Genomic DNA, 19384 nt, shown 5'->3' with positions numbered 1-19384 from the left:
ACAGTATTCCCTTTCTTTTTTATTTGCACCTGCAACTAAGTGAGAGAAAATTGATTTTGCTGCAAGGACTGCCAGAAAGATTACAGGATGCCAGCTGGGACACGTAGACCTATTCCTCTCAACCCCCCAATACACTTTCTGTTATTTTATACAGGCAACAGTTTTGAAGACCCCATAGACTGAGACTGGAGATACAGAGTGAACCTTCTTTTACCTGAGACCTTGAGATCGGCGTTGTGGTAGTGAGAAGGGTAATCTTCTGTATCTGATCTGTCTTCATTGCACAGAACTGGTTTCCGTAGCACAGAGTTGGTGAACACTTTCAGACCCATATCCTAAATGTGAAAGAACCTATCAAGTCACTCAGGGCATTTACTAACTGCCATGCCACTGGTTATCATTCCTCATTTCTCCCTTCCTTCATCACATTCCATCACATCCCACTCTTCCAGCCCTGAATGTCTCAACTCTACCTGGCCAACCTCTGTGTATTCTTACGGAGCAGTGACACCTTGTGTTCTGCAAAGAATAGTGATGATGAGTCTGATGTTGGCCTTATGTCTTAGGGCACAGGGCCAGTGGGCAGTGGAGTCCACTGTATTAGGAACTGAGTGACCTGCATCACAGGCGCAGATCATTACAAGAAATGCCTGAAGTCATGAGCCAAGGCCATGGTCCTGCCTAGGAAATGTCTACTGCACCATGGGCAGCACCCCAGTGATTTTCTAGCAGTGATTTGCAGACCTCCTGAGTAAGTGATGAGGACAAGAAGGTAGAAAGTGGGTGATCAGATGCTTTAGGCAGTTTCAGGCATCAGCTGCCTTCTTTCAACAGTAAGAACCACCACCTGGGAAAGCTGAATGCTAATGTGCCTGAATTCTTCTGGAAGCCCTCCCACTTAGCCTCCCACACAGACCACATACCCTGAAAATCCTGTAGACATCTCCATCACGACTGACATTCACAGGTTCAAAGTACAAGCCATCAGAAAAGATGGTTTTGGATGGGGTACACGCCTGTGGCCTGTCGTCTTCCAGGTTGAGCCCATTGTAGTAATAGCCATATAAATCACCCCCACCAAGTTGGTAGTACACCTGGAGGTGAGAATGACTAGTGTAAGCACAAGGAGGGTCTCAGGCAGTTGCAAAATCACATGTATTCAAAGCTTATGGTGGGCCTTGAGCAATCCTGTAGACTTTGGTGGGCTTGCCTAGTGATGCCTACCTAGAGATGAATAAGCAATTTGGACTGGACTGGACTGTATCCTCCTCCTTCTGAGCTGAAATGGCTTTGTGGAGTGAACTTGAGCAGAAAGCATGGAGATGTACTCCTGAGTTATCCAGAGAGGAGACTGGAGTTTTACAAGACACTAGCTGTCATCTACAGCTTTTGTTCTGAGTTCAAGGCCTATCTGTGCCAAAAAAAAGGCCATTTTTACATAATCACTCCACAGAGAAGAAATATGCTGTCAAAGATTTACATTAGGCATATTCTTGGGATACATGTTACACTGCCATGCTTCCCAAAGCAGTGTTGTGCTATCAATTTCTGTCTTTGAAGGATACAATTGCCTTAGACCTTCCTTTAACCACAGATGTCTGTTTCCAAAGGAAAAATAAAAATACAGTCAGCAGCAGAGACATCACCAGTGGGAACTGTGTGTTCCTAGCTGAAAAGAACACAGGACTGGGGATGTGACTTACGCTCTCGCCAGATAACTCTTGCCCAGACTGAAGAAGGACGCTCTGAATTGCTCGCAGGGCACAGTAGGAGTTGGCGGCAGCATCCAGGTGGAGTCCAACTTTAGAGCCCGGGAGACCCTGCTTCTCAGAGAACTTGAGCTGGACCTGGTGATTAACAAATCCAAGTTGGAACTCAGGTGAATCAGATTGGCACACAGACCTAAATCTCACCTTTCCCCGACACTCACTTTATTCCCTGTGGGACAAAGCCGCTACCGCTAGATGGCCCTTCTGGATCCGTTTGTAAAAATTCGCTTAATCCCCTAGCCACCCTTCTCTCCCCGCTGAGTGCAGAGTTTTGTCTGAGTCTGACCATATGTACCAATTCCAGGGACAGTTTCTCACGATCCTAGTCACATCTGCACCTTTTCCACTCCTAAATGCCACCCCTATTGTAGGGCTCTTGATGAGGTCATTTCCTGACTTTTGCAGCAAACCCTGACATGTCCCTCAATAAGAAAGCAAAGGTTTTCACCTTATTTTTGAAGCATATATCACTGTGTATTCTGGAGCTGTCAGCCACTATCTCTCCATGAGGATGCACCGTGTAGACCAGCAGTCTGGCGCTGGGAGCGAGCTTCTCAGTGACAGTCAGTGTGATGGAGAATGTACCTCTGGAAGCTGTGGAAGGAACATGGATCAGGGAAGGACAAGCCAGCAAAAGAGATAAGATAAACCGCAGCTTTGGTGGAAGAACCACATATTTATTCATAACCTATTAGCACCTTAGAAACCCAGGGAACTGGATATTGGAAGATTCATCTCTCAGTGGCTGAGGAACAGCTCCCATCAGCAAGAGAACAGACACAAAATGGAGGATGCTGAGACCAGAGTGCTTTGCAGAGAGAGGTCTAAGCTGGGAAGAAACGGAACATGGAAATCTGTGCACGATTGTTATGAGAAGAGCACAAAGTTGCCTTTGGGTCTCAAAACTAGAAACTCCTACCTAAACCAGAGGAAATAGGGCAATATCCTGAGTTAAAAGAGAGTTCTCTTAATAACTAAGAAATAGGGAATTCTTCTCTACATGAAAAGTGCAAGCATATGGACGGGCAATTAAGCTTAAGACTAAAGATGGTAAATATGAAACAAGTCCTATATGTGGAGAGAGGCTTACTTTAGCTACCTCCTGAAGTCTGCAAATAGACCAGGTTCTGCAAGAAAAGTTATTTTTAACAACAAAAGGATGAAGATCAGGATCACTGTCATTTGTGGGTATTTGGAGACTTCTGAAGGAGCAATGAATTTCAATAGTTGACTGCTAAATATCACTGTCAAATGGGACACCTGTTTTTCCAAACTTTAAAAAGTGTTATTATTCTAATTGGTGATGACTAGGATGTCACACAATACCTGTGAGACCATAAATACTCCTTGGTGTAATAAAATAATACAACAAAATAGATGAAGGTTGCATTTCATGTGTTTGATCTCAACAAAATATCTTTCTATTAACAAGATAAAATTGATTTTAATATGGGGGGTTAGCTAGATGCTGCAGCAAAAGAAAATCAATCTGTGAGTAGTAACAGGTCATGGGATTTATGAACTAGTACCTGATTTAGCCACAGTTCTCTGCTTTCATCACTTCTTGAAAAACTTACTATGCTCTGGTGCTCAGAAGGATGCTCTGAAGTATAAGCAGTAAGATAGTCTGGAACTTACCACCAGACATGCTGACTTGCTTCTGGCCACTGAGAGTAATTTTTCCTTGTGTCATTACCTGGGCATAGAAAAATCTCATGAAAGTGAGTCAAAAACACCTTCTCCCTTCCACCATGAAATCATTTATTTTGAGTATTGTTCTGAGAAGCCTCGAAGGCCATCAGGTTGAGCCATGATTTGTAACCACTGTCTGACTGTGAGTTTTCTCCCTTACAGGGTGTCCAAGAGAAGGTGAACAAAGGATGTTTTAGGAATGACAGCACTTACTACATAGTAGAAGTTTGTGTGTGTGGCATTGCTGTAGCCCTCTCTGTTCAGGACATAGTGAACATTGATCGTTTGCTGCTGGCCACAGATGAGATTCTCTGTCACTGGCTCAATTTTCAGAAAGCTATTGGTCCGTGAGTAGAAACGCTGGACAAGGAATGAGGCTTTGGGCTCGTTATGAATCCCCCAGATAAAGTCTTCACATTCTTCTGGTGCCTGTTTGACCTATGAAACAGAAAACCGTAGATGGGAAACCAACAGTGTGGAAAAAAGAAAATGCAAAGCAGATGAGAGGCAAAGGCATCTTTCCTGTAAAATATTCTCTTAAGGAGCTCATTTTGTGAAGCTGTTAAAGCCACAAGAAAGAACTGGTGTGAAAAATTTGTGCTTCACCAATGCAGAGTGAGCAGCCTGCTGGATATGTTAAAGCATCCAGATGCCTGTGGCATGTTGCAATAGTGGGGTTATTCCAGTTTCTTTCAGGCTTGGGACCAGTTGCATACACTGCTGGGACTTATTGTGAATTGGAATGTCATTGTTCTAAACTACATGCTTTTTCTGAGCTCTTCCCATCCCACCAGAGCAAAGGCATGACAGTACAAGAAGACCACGTGATGGTAACAGGCATGAGTTTGTGCCAGCAGAAATGCAGGGGAGCAGGCAGCAGCAGTGAAAGATGCTGGCATGCACCAAGGCTAGATGGGGAAGGCAGTGCAGTCCCTGAGGAAGGTCATCTAGCACACAGAATAAAGAGAAGGAAGATGAATGCAGAAAGAGCTTCTGGGGGGAGGGAAAGGCAGAGAGGGACTGAAGATCACTACAACCCAAAACCACAGCTGGGGTGCAGTCTGCCTCTTCCCCAGTACTGCTGTTTTCTCATGAATTTCTCATCAATTTCAGTTTGCAGGTATTCCTTCTAAACTCTCTCTCCCATGAAGTATTCATTCATTAATTAGACTGTAGCCTGTGTTTACTTACTGTCAGCTTAAAACTGGGATCAAAGAAATTGGATGTGTCAATGGAAAAAGCAGCTGTGCCATTTTTGTCGGTGGTATATCTGGCCAGATCATCTCCATTGAGTTCCAGCAGGACAGAGCTGTTGGCAACAGGCTCACCATCTGCATTTGTCACAGTGATCTGAACACGACAAATACCCAAGGGATTCAGAAAAAAAACAAAGAACAACAACAAAAAAGGAAAGCTCTGTTTACTAGAGGATGCTCACTTAAACTCTGAGGACAATTGCAGGGAGTAGAAATCGAGAGTGAAATGTATTGAAGAGGCAAATGTTCCACAATATTTTGAGGGAGCAGGAGTTCTGTGACAGGAAAATGCCCATCAGTGGGGAATTCCCATCAGTGCAGAGTGGGAAACTCCCATCTGTGAGAAACAAACTATGTATCACAAAGGGAGGAGGAATGTTTATTGTAGAACATTGATTAGCACACCTAAGACAACCAGATGACTTTATGGCCACAGGCAACTTGTGGAGCTCAGTAGCACCTCTCAACTCTTAGGCATCTGTGCACACCCACAGTCTCCACTGCATGTCAGGATGATGCTGTACAGGTCATTGTCCTTTTTGTGCCTGGGTTTACCCAGCATGTGTAGGTTGCTAAGAAGTGGGAATGTGCTCCAATAGCTATACTGCTTTAAGTAAACATCCCTGGGATTGTGTGATGCAATTCACAGGGTGAATTCTACCTTTAGTTTAGGCACAACAGTTCCGGAAGTATTTTGTTGAAGACTCCTCTTCCCCACTCATATGACCTTCCACTTACTCACTTTTTAGACATCCTCTGACTATAGCAGAAAAGAGACCCTGACACTCCAGGTGTAACACAATTTTTTGTTTCTCTAGGGGTATCAAGAGAACTGCACAGTCATTGTTGTGCAGCATTATCATGGGAAGCTGACAGCTCAGTCAGGGGACAGCCAGAAATGGGGCAATGCGAAGGTCAACATGCTGTACCTCAGGGAGTTTGGGTCTAAATGTATCCTCTCATGTACCTACCTCACCATGGTAAGGAATTCCCCTCTTGTAATAGGAATCCATATTCCTGAACAGCACTTGGTCGTTTTCTCGGTTGACTGAAACGTAGTCATAGGCCTTCATCTGGATACCTGTGAGACACACCCAGTACAAAGGAGAGGAAACAGAAGTCAGACACAGGCACAAAGCTGTTCCTTTTGATAAGCTGTATGGAGTGGTGATGCTCTGGAAGGAGAGCTATGCAATGAAAACCATGATTGCTGTTTGTTTGCCACACAGATGGTGGAAGTTCCATGCATTAGCTTTAACCAGCTACTCCCAACCTCCACTTGGTGTTACCTGTTCCATTTTCAGTGACAATGCTTTCTATGTTGAGGCTGGCATACATGATGGCATAGCTGCGGTAAAGCTGGAATTTTTTTATGGAGATGACAGTGTTGAGGCAGCCGTCCTTTCCCAGCTGAAAAAGCAGCACAAAGGGGAAAGCCCATTTTTCTCAGTGTTTGGAAAATTGCTCCTAAATCTGTATTAGTGTGTCCCTGAAGAGCTCCCCACCTACCTTACATTTATCACTCCCCAGCTCCCATCCCAGATGACTGTTTCAATATCATTTACTCTAGCACCTGAAAGCTTCTCTCCTTATCTTCTCTAGTCTTCGCTATGCTCATGCTCCTTCTTAAACCCAGTTTATGTGATGCTTGTGCTTTGTAACCACAGCACATTGAGTCTGAGCTAGTGAACGAATTAATCATTCATTTAACATTAAGCGTCCTCAAAGACTCCCAGTAGAGGTTTGCTGATTAGATTTGGCAAGAATGCAGCCCCAGTGTTATAGAAATGATTACATATTTACAGTTTCATAGGTTTCCCTTCTTCCTACTGATTCTTTCTGAGGAAAAAATCAAAGTCGTTCAGTGAGGTCATTGGTAAAAACTACGTTCATGGTCTTTCAGCGGTGCCAGTGAGATAGTGAGAAAAACCACACCGCTGAGATTGTCTCTCTGGTGTTCCCTTGGAAATTAATGAGGCCACCAAATACTGTGCTGCATGTAAAGCTGGCAGGGAAGAACAGACTTGTTATGTATCATACCAGTCCAGTGACAGCTTCACAGGTTTTTTTCCGGTTTTGTTCACACCGTGGACTGTAAAAGCGCTGCCGACACACATTGATTCGGGCATTCCCTTGTACTGGCTGGCCGTAAGTGTACCTAGGAGAGGAAGAAACACAAGAATTCAATCATGTGGATTTAACACGAAACCTGCAAAAGTTGCAGAGCAATGCAGACTCTAAATCCCTCCGGAATGCCCAGAGCACAGACAGAAGAGCAGCTGGGAATTGCAATCCTTTAGTGCTAGGAGAATTCCCTTCTACTATTTTTAGGCTGTTTCTGCCATCTTGTTAAAAACCCCCTGGCTTATCATTGTCTTGGTGCAGTCATTCTTCTGAACTGGAAAGCGGTGCTGGACTCAGGATACCATTCCCTGCTGCTTTTTCTCATTAGTACCTTACACAAAGCAGAACATATTGCAGAAAGACCCTGTTCACCCTTTTAGCTCCTGGCACCCTGCACTTTGGCAGCATCACAACAAGCAATTTGAATGATAGACTCTCCTTTTCTGTAATAATAAAACACAACAGCTAGCAAGTATGAAGTGCTTGATTTGGACACACACAAACACTCCCCATTTTAATTCTGCTATGTAGCAGGAGAAGAGTTATCCTATTTTTTATCATGAAAGTCACAGCTAAAGGAATTGCTCTAAGCCACATTCTGAAGCAGCAGCAGGATCTCTGCTTCCCAGCACAGCACACCATCCAACGCCTATCCCATTTGTTGTGCACAATTGTGTTGTCTTCTGATACTTACAAAGCACAAACGTTCACCCGCACTTCTTCATCAAAGAAAGAAATCCTCTTTGGCCCAGAGATTGTCACTTCAAATTTTGGCAGCACTGAGAACGTAGTGTGAATATGACTGATCAGCAATTGCATGCCATACACAGGTGTTTGTGTGTGTGTGTGTGTGAGACAGTAAAAAAACAGCTGGCAAAGACATTTTGGCAAAAATTGGCAAAACAGTTTGGCAAAGACATCTCTCTCCCAAGGGAGAGGAAATGGATCAAAGAAGAATCTAACTAGGAACTGTCTGTAGAAAAAATACCCTTCAGTGGTAAGATGAGTAACTTCTTTAAAAATAAATGGTAATCATACTAATAACTGTCACAGCAAAACCCATGATAAATCACTTTAATCTCTTTTCTTGAAGAAAAATGAGTAATGCCAATATGTCAAACTAGTTAAGCCCTGGAGAACAAAAGTTATTACACAATCCAGTTTCAGTGAAGGAGAAAGGCAGCAGGTTAAGTGAAATAGTAAAATGAAATAGATCGCTGACACTGCTTCTTTTCAACTTATCTTTTATCCCAGGTCACCAGCAATAATGACAACATAGCTGGGAAAGGCCTGTCTCTCATACACCAGTCCACCCAGCTCTCTCCACATCTTTCTCTTCCAGGCATGAAGTGGAGAATTCAAAGAACTTAAACTCTGCACTAGGAGCTCTTATCTGACTTAGGCTGAGCCTCACTGCTACCACAGGGTATTTTATGAGCCTTTGCTTACCATATTCCTCCACTCTGAAGGACTGGTACTCTTTTTCACCTGACTTTGTCTCCACAGTGATTTGGTAGGACCCCAGAATAGGCTCTGGGATTAATGGAAAGGAGAGCTGGGCGATTCCATGCTTGGATGTTACCTCCAGCCACTGGAAGATATTGTTTTGCTCTGGATCCTGGAGAGTGGAAGAAAGAGATGTAGCAAAACCTTTACCACACTGTTTCTTGCCTTCTTTCAAGTGCTGTCTCCTGACATATTGGCTAAATGCCTCACAGGCTGAGTGCTTTGGAGCTGATGACATGCTCTGACTTTCCATATCCGCTTGTGGATTAAGGAAACTTAACTTTATGTTTAACTGGGAATTAGCTACACTGACATGGCCTCAGATCATTCAGAAACAGCTCCTGATTAAGACACAGGTTGCGTATCTGTAACTCTTCTAGCATAAATCTTTCTGACTCAACTTTCTCTGTAAAACAGGAATATTATGCTGGCCTCTCTCAGAAAGTGCTTGGAGATGTAGTGATGTGAAATGTGGTACAAGATGATTCATTGTTAGCCTGTCCCTGTGAGAACATGGCATTTCAGAAAGTCACTATTCTTATGAGTTATGAATGAGAATGAGGCTATTTCACCGGTTATTTCCTGTAGTCCTCCCAAAGTGAGACTGGACAGAACACTCCTGTTTGAACTCTAATGAACGACAGAGCAGCAACCCCACACCATTTCTGACTAACTTCTCCAGATCTGCTGATTTCTTCTCCTCTATTTCTTGATAGGGGATATTGCCACTGTTCAACCTCAAATGCATTGGCTTTAAATGGTGTGCTCTGGATGAGTCTCCCTTAGCTGTTGACTCTATGGGGAAGGATGAAGCATAGTCTTTCCAAAGGAACTTGTGCTTTAATTTCATGTTGTATCTCTTACCTTAATGATGATTCTGGGATACTGCAGGAGGAGAAAAGGGAGAGAAAAAAAATTATCAAAACATCAATTAACTGACTGTGGAGGTTGATAAATACTAGACCATAAGGAAATCTGTGAACAGCTTTTTCTGGATAGAGAAGACTGGGCCAAAGAAACAATTTGAAACTCATGTCTGTAATTAAAGAGATAATTTTAAGAGGATAACCTGTTTGTGAATTTATCTTTCCTGCAAAAATATCCAGTCTTCTTCTGCATATCTGGGACAGGAAAAGTGACTACACAACCTGTGTGCTGTGAGAGGCTTCCAGAAGTGCTTTCAGAGCTTTTGCTTTCCATAAAGGCAGGGAAAGGATGGAGTGTGAAGCTAAGGAGTAACAGCAGTTCTCAAAAAATATCAGGAGGCTTATCCCAGGCCCTTCTTATTCAATATCTAAGTGAGAGAGTCTCAGTGAAGAGGTACCTCAAGAGGGTACTTGAAAAGTTTTGAGTGTGACTCACCGTCTCCTGAACAGGTCTGAACTGGGTGTCCAAAGTGACCACACGAAACATCACTGAAAAAGAAACAGGACAAAAAAGGATTACAGAATCATCAAGGTTGGAAGAGACCTCCAGGACTGTCTAGTGTAACCATCAACCTGGAACCACCATAATCACCCCCAAACCTTATCCCCAAGTGTCACATGCAGATGCCTCTATCATTTATTATATTAGCAGTGATAAATAATTTTCAGTACACAGCTTTGCCCAGGCTTTTTGGGAAAACTAAAGAGTGCCCAGAGAACATGAAAGGAATTGATTATCTTAACCAGTGAAAAAAAGAAAACCACAATAAATGTCAGCTGAAATATCTTCAATTCTGACCCACTTGGACTATGACAACCTCTGTAGTAAATGCAGTTTACTGCCTTCAATCCTTCTTGAAGGACTCCATTCTTTGGAGCATTTCCTAAAAAAAACCCTGTTTGTACAAACCATTTCAATGAAAAATTCATAGAGAAGAAAGAATTTGTCTTTCTTCTAAGTGTAAACTGTGCTGTGTAGAAGTATAATTATGCTAAAGAGATTGCTAACTCCACCACAGCTAGTACTGTCATTTAAATATTGTGATGGACTCAGCATTTTGAAATAGATCAGCAGTTAAGGAGAAAGACTTGTTGACAGGAAAAAAGGTGCTTGCTTCATTTTTATATTAATTTTAATAGCTCCAAACTCAACCTATTATTTTCTGTATTTTTAAGGATACTTTTCATGTGACTGTCCTCAAGAAAACCTGACAGAACTCGAGATCCTGTAAATGCAATTAACCCAGTACAAACACATGAACCCTACTACTTCGTTGCAATTTTGTCAATTGGTTCTATTTTTCACTAACTTTGACAGTCCCAAACTCAGATGAGATTTTTTTATTGCACAAGAGTAAGTTCCTGTCATCCTAGACCCAACCTTGCACTCAATTTCTCACTTCTCTAGCTGACTCAAACTTATCATCCACCTGTTTGCCCTGGTTTGTAGAGGGGTTTGTCCGTCTGGATGAAGACAGCACCATCCACATTCTGAATTGCCACTGATCTTCTCTCAGCTAAGTCGACTGTGGCGCCTTTAGCAGAGAAGGAAATGAATGCCAGAGGATCAGAAGTAGCAGGAGGAACCTGGAGAGGAACAAAACCCCAGAGGAAAAGTGGTAAATGAGACATGTTGAGGTTCCCTGATGCCCAGGGTTTTTGAGTAAGATACTGTCAGGTGAGTCACAAATAGCTTATACAAAGTCATGAGAAGTCCCACCTTTGTCAGCTGGGTAATTTCTGTGGAATTTCTGCTGTGGAAGTCCCATAATCTGTCACCAGACAATAAGATTTGAAGCTCTGCTCTGTCCTACACATTTCACTGCTTACATGCAGGTTGCCACAGTCATATTACCTTAATTCTGAAGTGTTTTCTCCTGCTGCATTCTGGAAGACCTCACCTTGGGACTCTTTGTCTTGTCTGTACAGATCTTACAGAGTCATAGGAAAGGGAATAACCCGTCTGGGTTCTCTTGCTTGATACTTAAACAGTCCCCTAAGGAGCATGCAACTGTGATGACAATCTAAAGCTTTTTTTATTCACTCTCTGAGTGGAGATGGAAAGTCTTTCTCTAGCTCCCTTCTACCACCCATATGTCTTTTTTTCCTATTTTGTCAGCCTTTCCAACAGTTTATCATATTTTAAACAATTTGTCTTCTTTCCGTCACTGACAAGGGGAGTTGCAATCAGAAGTATTTACAGCTACTACACCCTCTTAAGTAGTTTCAAAAGAGAAAATACCTTGAACTCGCTGCACTTGAAGAAGTCAGTCTCTGTCATGGGTTCCTCAAAGAGAGTCTTTTGGACACTCCCATATTCCAGGACAACGCTCATGGACAGCGGCTCGCTGAGGCTGTGTAACTGCACACAAGCGGCCTGTGGAGCGCCGCTCCGCACAACCGACGGGACCAGGAGCACATACTGGCTGAAAGGGGGCAAGACCAGATCAGACAGTTCAGTCATGCAGCAAAGTCAGAGCAAACAGGAGAGGAAAAAACAACAGAAGTGCCATAGAAGTGAAGGAAGACATGATCCAAAGGTTGCTCAAACCAGTGGAAGGATTTCAGTTTCTTTCAATGAATTTAAAATAAGATGCTAAGAAAGTACGAATGTCAACATTTTAATCCCTCACAGTTCTTTCTGAGCCGAAATACTGGCATCATTCTATGCAGTGTCTTATCCAGCATGATACTGCACCTCTCCATTCCAGGTATTTACACAGCTGCACTTACTGAAGTAGCTAAAGCATTGTTGCATTTGTCCTCCCATGACCTAGGCCTGTACCTAAACCTCTGCAGCCTCCCATAAGGAGAAGCAATATTTAGCTTCTTCTTGGGATCAATGACAAAAATACTAGTTAATGGTTGCAACAATTTTCAAATTTCTTTTTCTCTGGATGTCTCTCATATAAGAACTGATATAAGTCTATCCACTTAATGCACAAGAAATTATCTTGCTTTTCCATTTTGCAGAAAATTCCAGGGAATGCTCAATCTAATCTGCACACTCAATTCTGTTTCCATGCCTCTGGTTCCATGCTTCTCCCAATGTGGTTTCCTTTGTTTCTTTCTTCCACTGAACTTTTTAATTGATACTTTGGCTCTCTATAATTAAGGCAGCCTTCCTCTCCCAGATTCTTCCTCTGAAAAACTTTCCTTCATATTTGCTATGTTTGTCTAAAATACTGTTGCTGTCCACCAGTTTGCTACCCAAACAAGTCTTCCCAAATAATGTATGACAGAAATAATGACTTGGTTTTGTAGCATAACAGGAATGACACAGTCTTTTCTTTCTAATCTGATCCTTTCCCTTTTTTTTCTTCCCACTGTTTTGCCAGCTCATATTACCCTTATTTTTATTTTTGCTTGCCCAGTTCAGGCTGCATGAAATTCAAAGACCAAAATCAAAATTATTAAAATGAACAGTGTACAGGAGGAACTTAACCTGTCTTTCACAGTGTTTTCCTTTAGGATTTTTGAGAAGGGAAGCTCTAATGTTGGTGTATTTTTTAAAACTGTGGCTGAAACCTATTGTTTGTATAAAGCCATGGACATGGACAATGCTAATATGAATACTAATTTTACTGGGTTTGCCATTCAGCATGGTCCCTGGTCCCAGCCACTATCTGGCCTCTAGCACCTCCCCATACACCGTGCTCCCTCTGTGCTGCTGATGCATATCAATCCTAATTAGTGTTACTTGTTAGTCTAGTCCTGAGTCTCCTTCCTACTTTACCCATGCACATCCCACTTCAGCTACTCAAATTCCAGGTTTCTGTCATTTACACTAGATTTCACAGCAGTTTTACGATGGAGAGCACCATTCCAAACCATCCTTCAGTATCATCTACTTCCAAGTTGACACATGCAAAGATCTAGGTCTCAAATATCCTGTTTATTGCATAAGAAACAAGAAGAAATAAAACGGTGGGAAATACAATAAAATATATTATCATAAAGACACAGAATGTGTGACCACTTACGTTTCAGAAGACACTATGGGAAACCAGTTCAAGGACAGAATACCAAGAAGAATCCTTGACCACATGTCTGTGCATGAAGAAACAGAGACTGATAGCAAGCTGACAGCCTGTCCCTGGTTTTTAAGTTGGCCTGAAATGGTGCTCCTCCTCCACGCCTTCAATCACACTCTAACAAAAGATATCTACATAAAATTTGCATACGTTTAATTTCCTCCCTACTGTCTGTTCTCACACTCTTTGAACGCCCAAACAACAGCTTTGGAAAGCTCTCATATTTCACATAGCTCTGTGAGGTATTGCAAGCCAAACCGGTTCCTGCCTGCATGATTGTTTCATTGAAGGTTACCTCTTTGATTATCGTGTCATTGCCTGAAGATTCCCTGATGTTTCAACTTGTCAGTATTTGCCACTGCTGAAGTGTTTCCTTATTCTGGAAAGGTGTCCTGTAGACACGTCACTCAACAGAAAAAACCATAACACAGTGCTATTGCATGTCTGCGTGGCAGCCAGGATGGGTAAAAATACGGTGCCAATACAAATTCAGCTATAGCTGCATTCAGAGTGGCACAAAAGGAAACTCCCAATGGTAATCTGGATTTCTTACTGCAGATGCTGATATTCAGCAAGGAATGATGTTGGCCAGTAATCTAGCATTTTTTGCCAGTGGTCAGGACAAGTATATCTCTAGGAAAAGGAATCTGATAGCATTACTCCATTTGTTCACTCATCTGTCTGTCAGTCTGCTTTTTTCCCCCCTCATCCCTGCTCCCCCCATTAAATGACTTGTACGTCTGTTGGTGAATTTTAGTAAATCTGAGAAGAAGTTTCAGAATAATTAAGATATAGAATCACAAAATAATTTAGATAAGAAGGAACTTCCTGACATTATGTGGTTGAATCTCTCATTTTAAGTGGGGCTAACTTCAAAGAAGTCATGTTTGGAGTATCTGGAGGAATGGAGAGTCCACATCATCTCTAGACATCTCCTCCCATGCTTAACCATCCATGCTGTGAACACTTCTTTTCCTTATATCAGAATTTCCCATATTACAGCCTGTGTCCATTTTTCCATGCCCTTCCATTGTGCACCTCCAGGAATAATCTTTCTTCTCTATAATCCCACTTTACATTGTGGAAGATTGAAATTATGTCCCCATGCAGCCTTTTTTTCTCCAGGCTGAATTAAAAGAGACTGTTTCCTTCTGTAGGTTTGTCCCAGTCCCTGATCATCCCAGTGACCTTCCACTGGACTCCCTTCAGTCTGTCAATGCCTTCCTTGTACTGGATGCAGAGCTTCATTGTGGTATCACAACCGCTGAATAGAGGGGAAGAATCAGTTTCCTTGATGTGTTGGCTAAACTCTTGGCAATATTACCAAGGAAACAAAATAATCTATAGTAAGTGGAAATTGGATTCACACTCTTACATAGGAAGTGGAAAAAAGAGCCAATCTGAAACAAAATTAGGTAGCCAAAAAACAGCTGTCTATAACTACAACCCCAGGGAAGTAACAGGCAATTTCCTTTCCAATTTGTCTTCTCAAGCAAACAGATGATGAATAAGAAGAGGAAGCTGAGTATACTCCAGGAGTAATTAAGAGCATGAAAAAGAGCTGGGGGCACTAAAAAGGTGTTGAGCAATGCAGAGCGGGCCTGAAGTTATTTAGTGGTAAAGGGTATGAGGAGGAAATGAGGACTACTACAGTAATGTGGTGTAGAAATTGATGTGTGCCCATTAAAAGCCAGACTCTATCAATTTCAGCTTTCATGACAAAATACATTATTTCAACCCTGTAGCTAATGATTCAGCCACACTGAGGTTATTCTTTCCATCAGCATAGCTGATGTTTAAAACTACGTATGTTTAGCCAGCTTACCAACTCATCTTTCCTAAAATCTTTCTGATGACCAAGTTGGGACACAAAGGAAACTGCCCAACGCTTTCCAAAGGATGCTTTGGAAATGCTGGAGCTATGGGAGGTATTATTCCCACTGTGCTGCTAGTGAGAAATATTACACAAAGCTTCCCGGAATGACGTGACCTTACAACGACAATGCTGAGTGGCAGGCCTGTGCTGTGCAAAGAGGACAGTCACAACGTGAAGGAAACTGCTTGCATTAGTTGAAATGAGGTCAGAAGACAGTTAAGAGTATGTCAAAATTATTTGCAGCTTTGGAGACCCTCAGACCCCATCTCTTATTCTAGACAGGTACTAAGTAACAGGCAAAAAGAATTAAGGAGGGGGGAGAAAATAGCAAACAACCCCAGGGTGTAAATTGCTCCAGAAACACACCTTTATTTAAGTGCAGTGTGCCTTTGGCAGGAAGGTAAGAGGGCTTTCTTGTTAACAACCAGACATGGAAAACAAAAAAATAAAGAGTTTGAAAAACTGAAACCCCAGAAGACACTATGTTCAGAACAATTGAAAAGCACATGTTTCTCTGTAAAAAAGCTATTGAATTCATTACTTCCGTGAAATTACTGATTCCACAGGACCTCCTTGTAGCAATGTTGTGATAAGAACACATCAGTACCAATACAGGCATAATTCTTAAGATCCCACTGCAAGGAGGAAACTATTCTAAGTGTCTTTGGTAAGAGGAGAAAAAGAAGACATTTTCAGCTGTAAAATTAAGAAACTAGCAGCCAGAGAGGATAAATCTAGAAGCACAAAGATCAGGATTTAACATGGAGACATAGTGAGCCTCACACTATGCAGCAGTTACAAGAAAGACACACAGAAAGTTCTTTGATACTGGAAATCTTAAACCAGTCTGTGGACATGCTTTGTATTGGTATAAGGAAAGATGTAACTGGATATCATAGTTTGGCTAGAAATTTAATGAAATGAGGAACAGTGTCAACTTCAAGACAAGCAATGCAAATACAGATGTATGCTTGGTTTTCAAAGTAGAATTGTGTCACATGTCTTTTGGACAGCAGAAAACCAACATGTCTTCAGCTCACTCAGTCCAGACTTCAGAAAGTTACTGCTTTAGCTCTCTGTTATTAAGGAATTTTAGATACACATACTTTCCCCCTCTTCCATTCTTTCTCTAGATGAGTCAAAGTGATGATTGGAGTAGCATTGAAAATGTGTTTTTCACTTAATTTTCTTTCAAATAAAATTGAATCTGCCAATCCATTTTATCAGCCTAAGTGCACCTGCCTTCTTCTTCTCTTTCCTTTTGGGCACACATACAGGCCAGAGCAACGTGACGTTTTTCAAAGCTGAACCCACTCACGTTCTGTGAGTATTTCAGTGTTTAGCATGTACACTGCTCTAACAACAGAGCATTCTGTGAGGCTGTGACTAGTCACTTCCAGTACCCCAATTAGCTTGTGTAGATCATGTCAAACATCCCTACACTGCCCCAAAATTCCCAGCATATCTGTATGTGCAGGATCTAGGCACTAGATAGAGTCACAAATTAGAAAATAAATTTGTTGAGGAATATCTGTCTGGCACGCAGAATGCTGCATAGTCTGAATCTGGAGCTGAGACATTCAAATTCTTGGTCAATATGGATCTAAGTCATGCCTGTTTTCCTTTTTGTCAGGGAAGCAGCAGGAAGTTCAGTAGAAATATGATCAGCTTTTAGCAGTGGAGCCTTGGATTTTCCAGAAGAGTGAGTAATATATAATTACCTGTTTCTGCTCTATGGCTTCACTTTATATTTGCGTAACACTGCGTAGCAAGGACTGTAAGTACTTTCGAAGTCATGACTTCACCTGAGATGATGTACAGACAATCCACCACACCCCACACACACTACAATACCTGTTTTATTGTCTGATTTCTTTACGTGGAAGAGGTGGATATGGGATCAGAGCCCCAGCTTCCATTTGACTGAGGCAAACACTCTCACAATGGTCCCAGGCTGTTTACTGGCCTGTGATTTTCTCAGGAAACTATAATCTGATACATGCTTTCCCACAGCACATTTATCAAATGCACTGTGATGAAACATCTTGTTTTAAAAAGCCAACATATCTCTGAATAGTGCTGTGCATGTCTTAAAGTTTACATACTTTGGATAAAATTGCCCACACAGCCTTCTATTTTTCCAAGGCATATCCTTTTCCTGCAAGCTTTTAGGTTTGCAAGTGAAAGTGTTTCTCAGAATGTTTGCTGGCAAGAGGCCATAGTGTGGCTGGTAGAGTATTCTGTATCATTTCATGTTGAATGGATGGAACATTTTTCTGATATTACTCATTTTCTGTAGGAATAAGGATCAGGTAATGTTAAAAATTGTAACACTCTTCTATTGAGAAGAGCAAACCATAAACTATTCAGTACCTGAAAAGTCTTTGTTACAGGTAAACTGTTAGTAAATTAATACTAAGCTTTCAACACCATCTTTACTGAACATGTTTTAGTTCTGCTTCTGAAAAATTAATATTGCAGCCTCATATGTCATGAAACACTTGAAATACCAACCATTTTTCTTTATCTGTAAAGTAAGGTAATGTATACAGACATCCTTGAAAAATGCCTGCTGTGTCTAAATTACGAAAATAGAAGGGTGTAAACATAGCAAGGCAGGCTAAAAAAAATAAAGTTTAAAAAGAGCAGCAGAGACAATCAAAACCAGTCATCAGTCTTTCTTCAGAAACAACAGAAATAGGAAGCCTGCTAGAGAATCCACAGGACCATGTAAGGAAAAGAATAGATGAGGTCAAGCAGAATGCAGGAACAATGCAAACAATCAGTATTGTTACGTATTGGTTTCATTAATCGAATTATTATTAAATATTACTGTATTTAAATTAACAACTTGATATTAAAAGATAATTTATCATAAAATACCCAACAATCTATGAAGAAGGCAATTTTTATGTAGTAATTATGTTGATGACATTCTGAATTAGCTCAAAATCTTGAAAAGAAATGACATCTTGAGGAAACTCTAAGATTCGGTTGTTACAGACCTTTGCCATAAGAAACCACAAACATGTATTTCATTTGATCACAAAAGACAAAAATGTGTGACAGTGAGCCTTTTAAAGAGTAAAACGAATTTTTATTTCAGTAGAAAAGCTTTCCTGTCTTCACTGTTTTCCTTGTTCCCTTATTCATATTGTTCTGCTCTTTGAGTCAACATGGGCAGACTGACTCACCGGGCTCTAAAGCACTCAGAAAGTAATGGAGTTAAAATAAAGAAACCTATTTGAGAGCTGTCTTTTTTGAAATGTTGTCATTTCAAATTTTGGATTCTGATACAAAGAAAATGAATCAGTTCATTCCAGATTCAGGTTCTGAATGACCTCCCACTCCTTGTAGTTAAAGGACCTCATCAGGGTTTTACATCTTTCTGGTTTTTAAAGAGATCAATATGCAAGCACCCACACTAGTCCACTCAAACCCCTCCCATTTCATGGAATCCTCTAGTTTTACCCTTTCAGAAACATCCAAACTCTACTAGTCAAAGCAAGAGTTTGCAGTCTCAGGAAACTGAGATTGATACCCCAAAAACATTGCTGGTTTTATTTCTCTGAGTCGACCCAGTTCTAGGCCTCTCAGTTCAGGAAGGACATTGAGGTGCTGAAGCATGCCCAGAGAAGGGCAGTGGAGCTGGTGAAGGGTCTACAGGGTCAGTCCTATGAGGAGTGGCTGACAGAGCTGGGATTGTTTAGCCTGGAGCAAAGGAGGCTCACGGGAGACCTCCTCACTCTCTACAGCTGCCTGAGAGAAGGTTGTAGCCAGGTGAGGATTGGTATCTTCTTCCAGGCAACCAGCAATGGGATGAGAGGAAATGAATCGTTAAAAACCCGGTATTCAGGGACAAAAACTCTCTAACTAATTAAAGTTAGAAAGTGGCATGTTTATTACGCCGGCGGGCAGCACGGGAGTCGCCTCCTAGAGACGTGCCAGCCGCTTACATGGTTATTTGCCCTCTATTTATTTCACCAAGTGGTGCATATGAATCATGTACATATCTCCAGCACCTCCCATTCCTGCTTCCTATTAAAATGAAGTCACTGGTCCTTTGCACGTGCACAATTCGTTTCTTGATTTAGGTCAGTGGTCTTGAAAGATGAAGTCAGGGATCTCTTCATCACCATGAACTTTCTACCTTCTATTCTGGGCAAGCCTTCTAGAGACGGTCCATACTTCCTGCCTGTAT

At 41.7% G+C, this 19384-nt stretch overlaps 1 protein-coding gene across 1 annotated transcript in view; it reads right to left on the bottom strand.

The window, feature by feature from the left end:
* LOC138111416 (ovostatin-like) overlaps window positions 1–13321 on the bottom strand; it is a 29908-nt gene extending 16587 nt beyond the window's left edge. Inside the window, exons 1-17 of the mRNA XM_069017163.1 lie at window positions 13257–13321; window positions 11516–11699; window positions 10704–10860; window positions 9710–9762; window positions 9212–9232; window positions 8291–8459; window positions 7536–7620; window positions 6758–6875; window positions 6007–6127; window positions 5689–5798; window positions 4653–4811; window positions 3675–3899; window positions 3408–3465; window positions 2218–2363; window positions 1704–1847; window positions 924–1094; window positions 215–335 (exon numbers count right to left, since the gene is read on the bottom strand). Coding sequence (XP_068873264.1) covers window positions 215–335; window positions 924–1094; window positions 1704–1847; window positions 2218–2363; window positions 3408–3465; window positions 3675–3899; window positions 4653–4811; window positions 5689–5798; window positions 6007–6127; window positions 6758–6875; window positions 7536–7620; window positions 8291–8459; window positions 9212–9232; window positions 9710–9762; window positions 10704–10860; window positions 11516–11699; window positions 13257–13321 — 2107 coding nt within the window. The remainder of the gene's footprint in view (window positions 1–214; window positions 336–923; window positions 1095–1703; window positions 1848–2217; window positions 2364–3407; window positions 3466–3674; window positions 3900–4652; window positions 4812–5688; window positions 5799–6006; window positions 6128–6757; window positions 6876–7535; window positions 7621–8290; window positions 8460–9211; window positions 9233–9709; window positions 9763–10703; window positions 10861–11515; window positions 11700–13256) is intronic.
* Between the last annotated feature and the right edge of the window lie 6063 nt (window positions 13322–19384).

This window comes from Aphelocoma coerulescens, chromosome 1 (genome assembly GCF_041296385.1).
Source record: "Aphelocoma coerulescens isolate FSJ_1873_10779 chromosome 1, UR_Acoe_1.0, whole genome shotgun sequence".
Lineage (NCBI taxonomy): Eukaryota > Metazoa > Chordata > Aves > Passeriformes > Corvidae > Aphelocoma > Aphelocoma coerulescens.
This window is presented reverse-complemented; position numbering and strand designations above follow the sequence as displayed.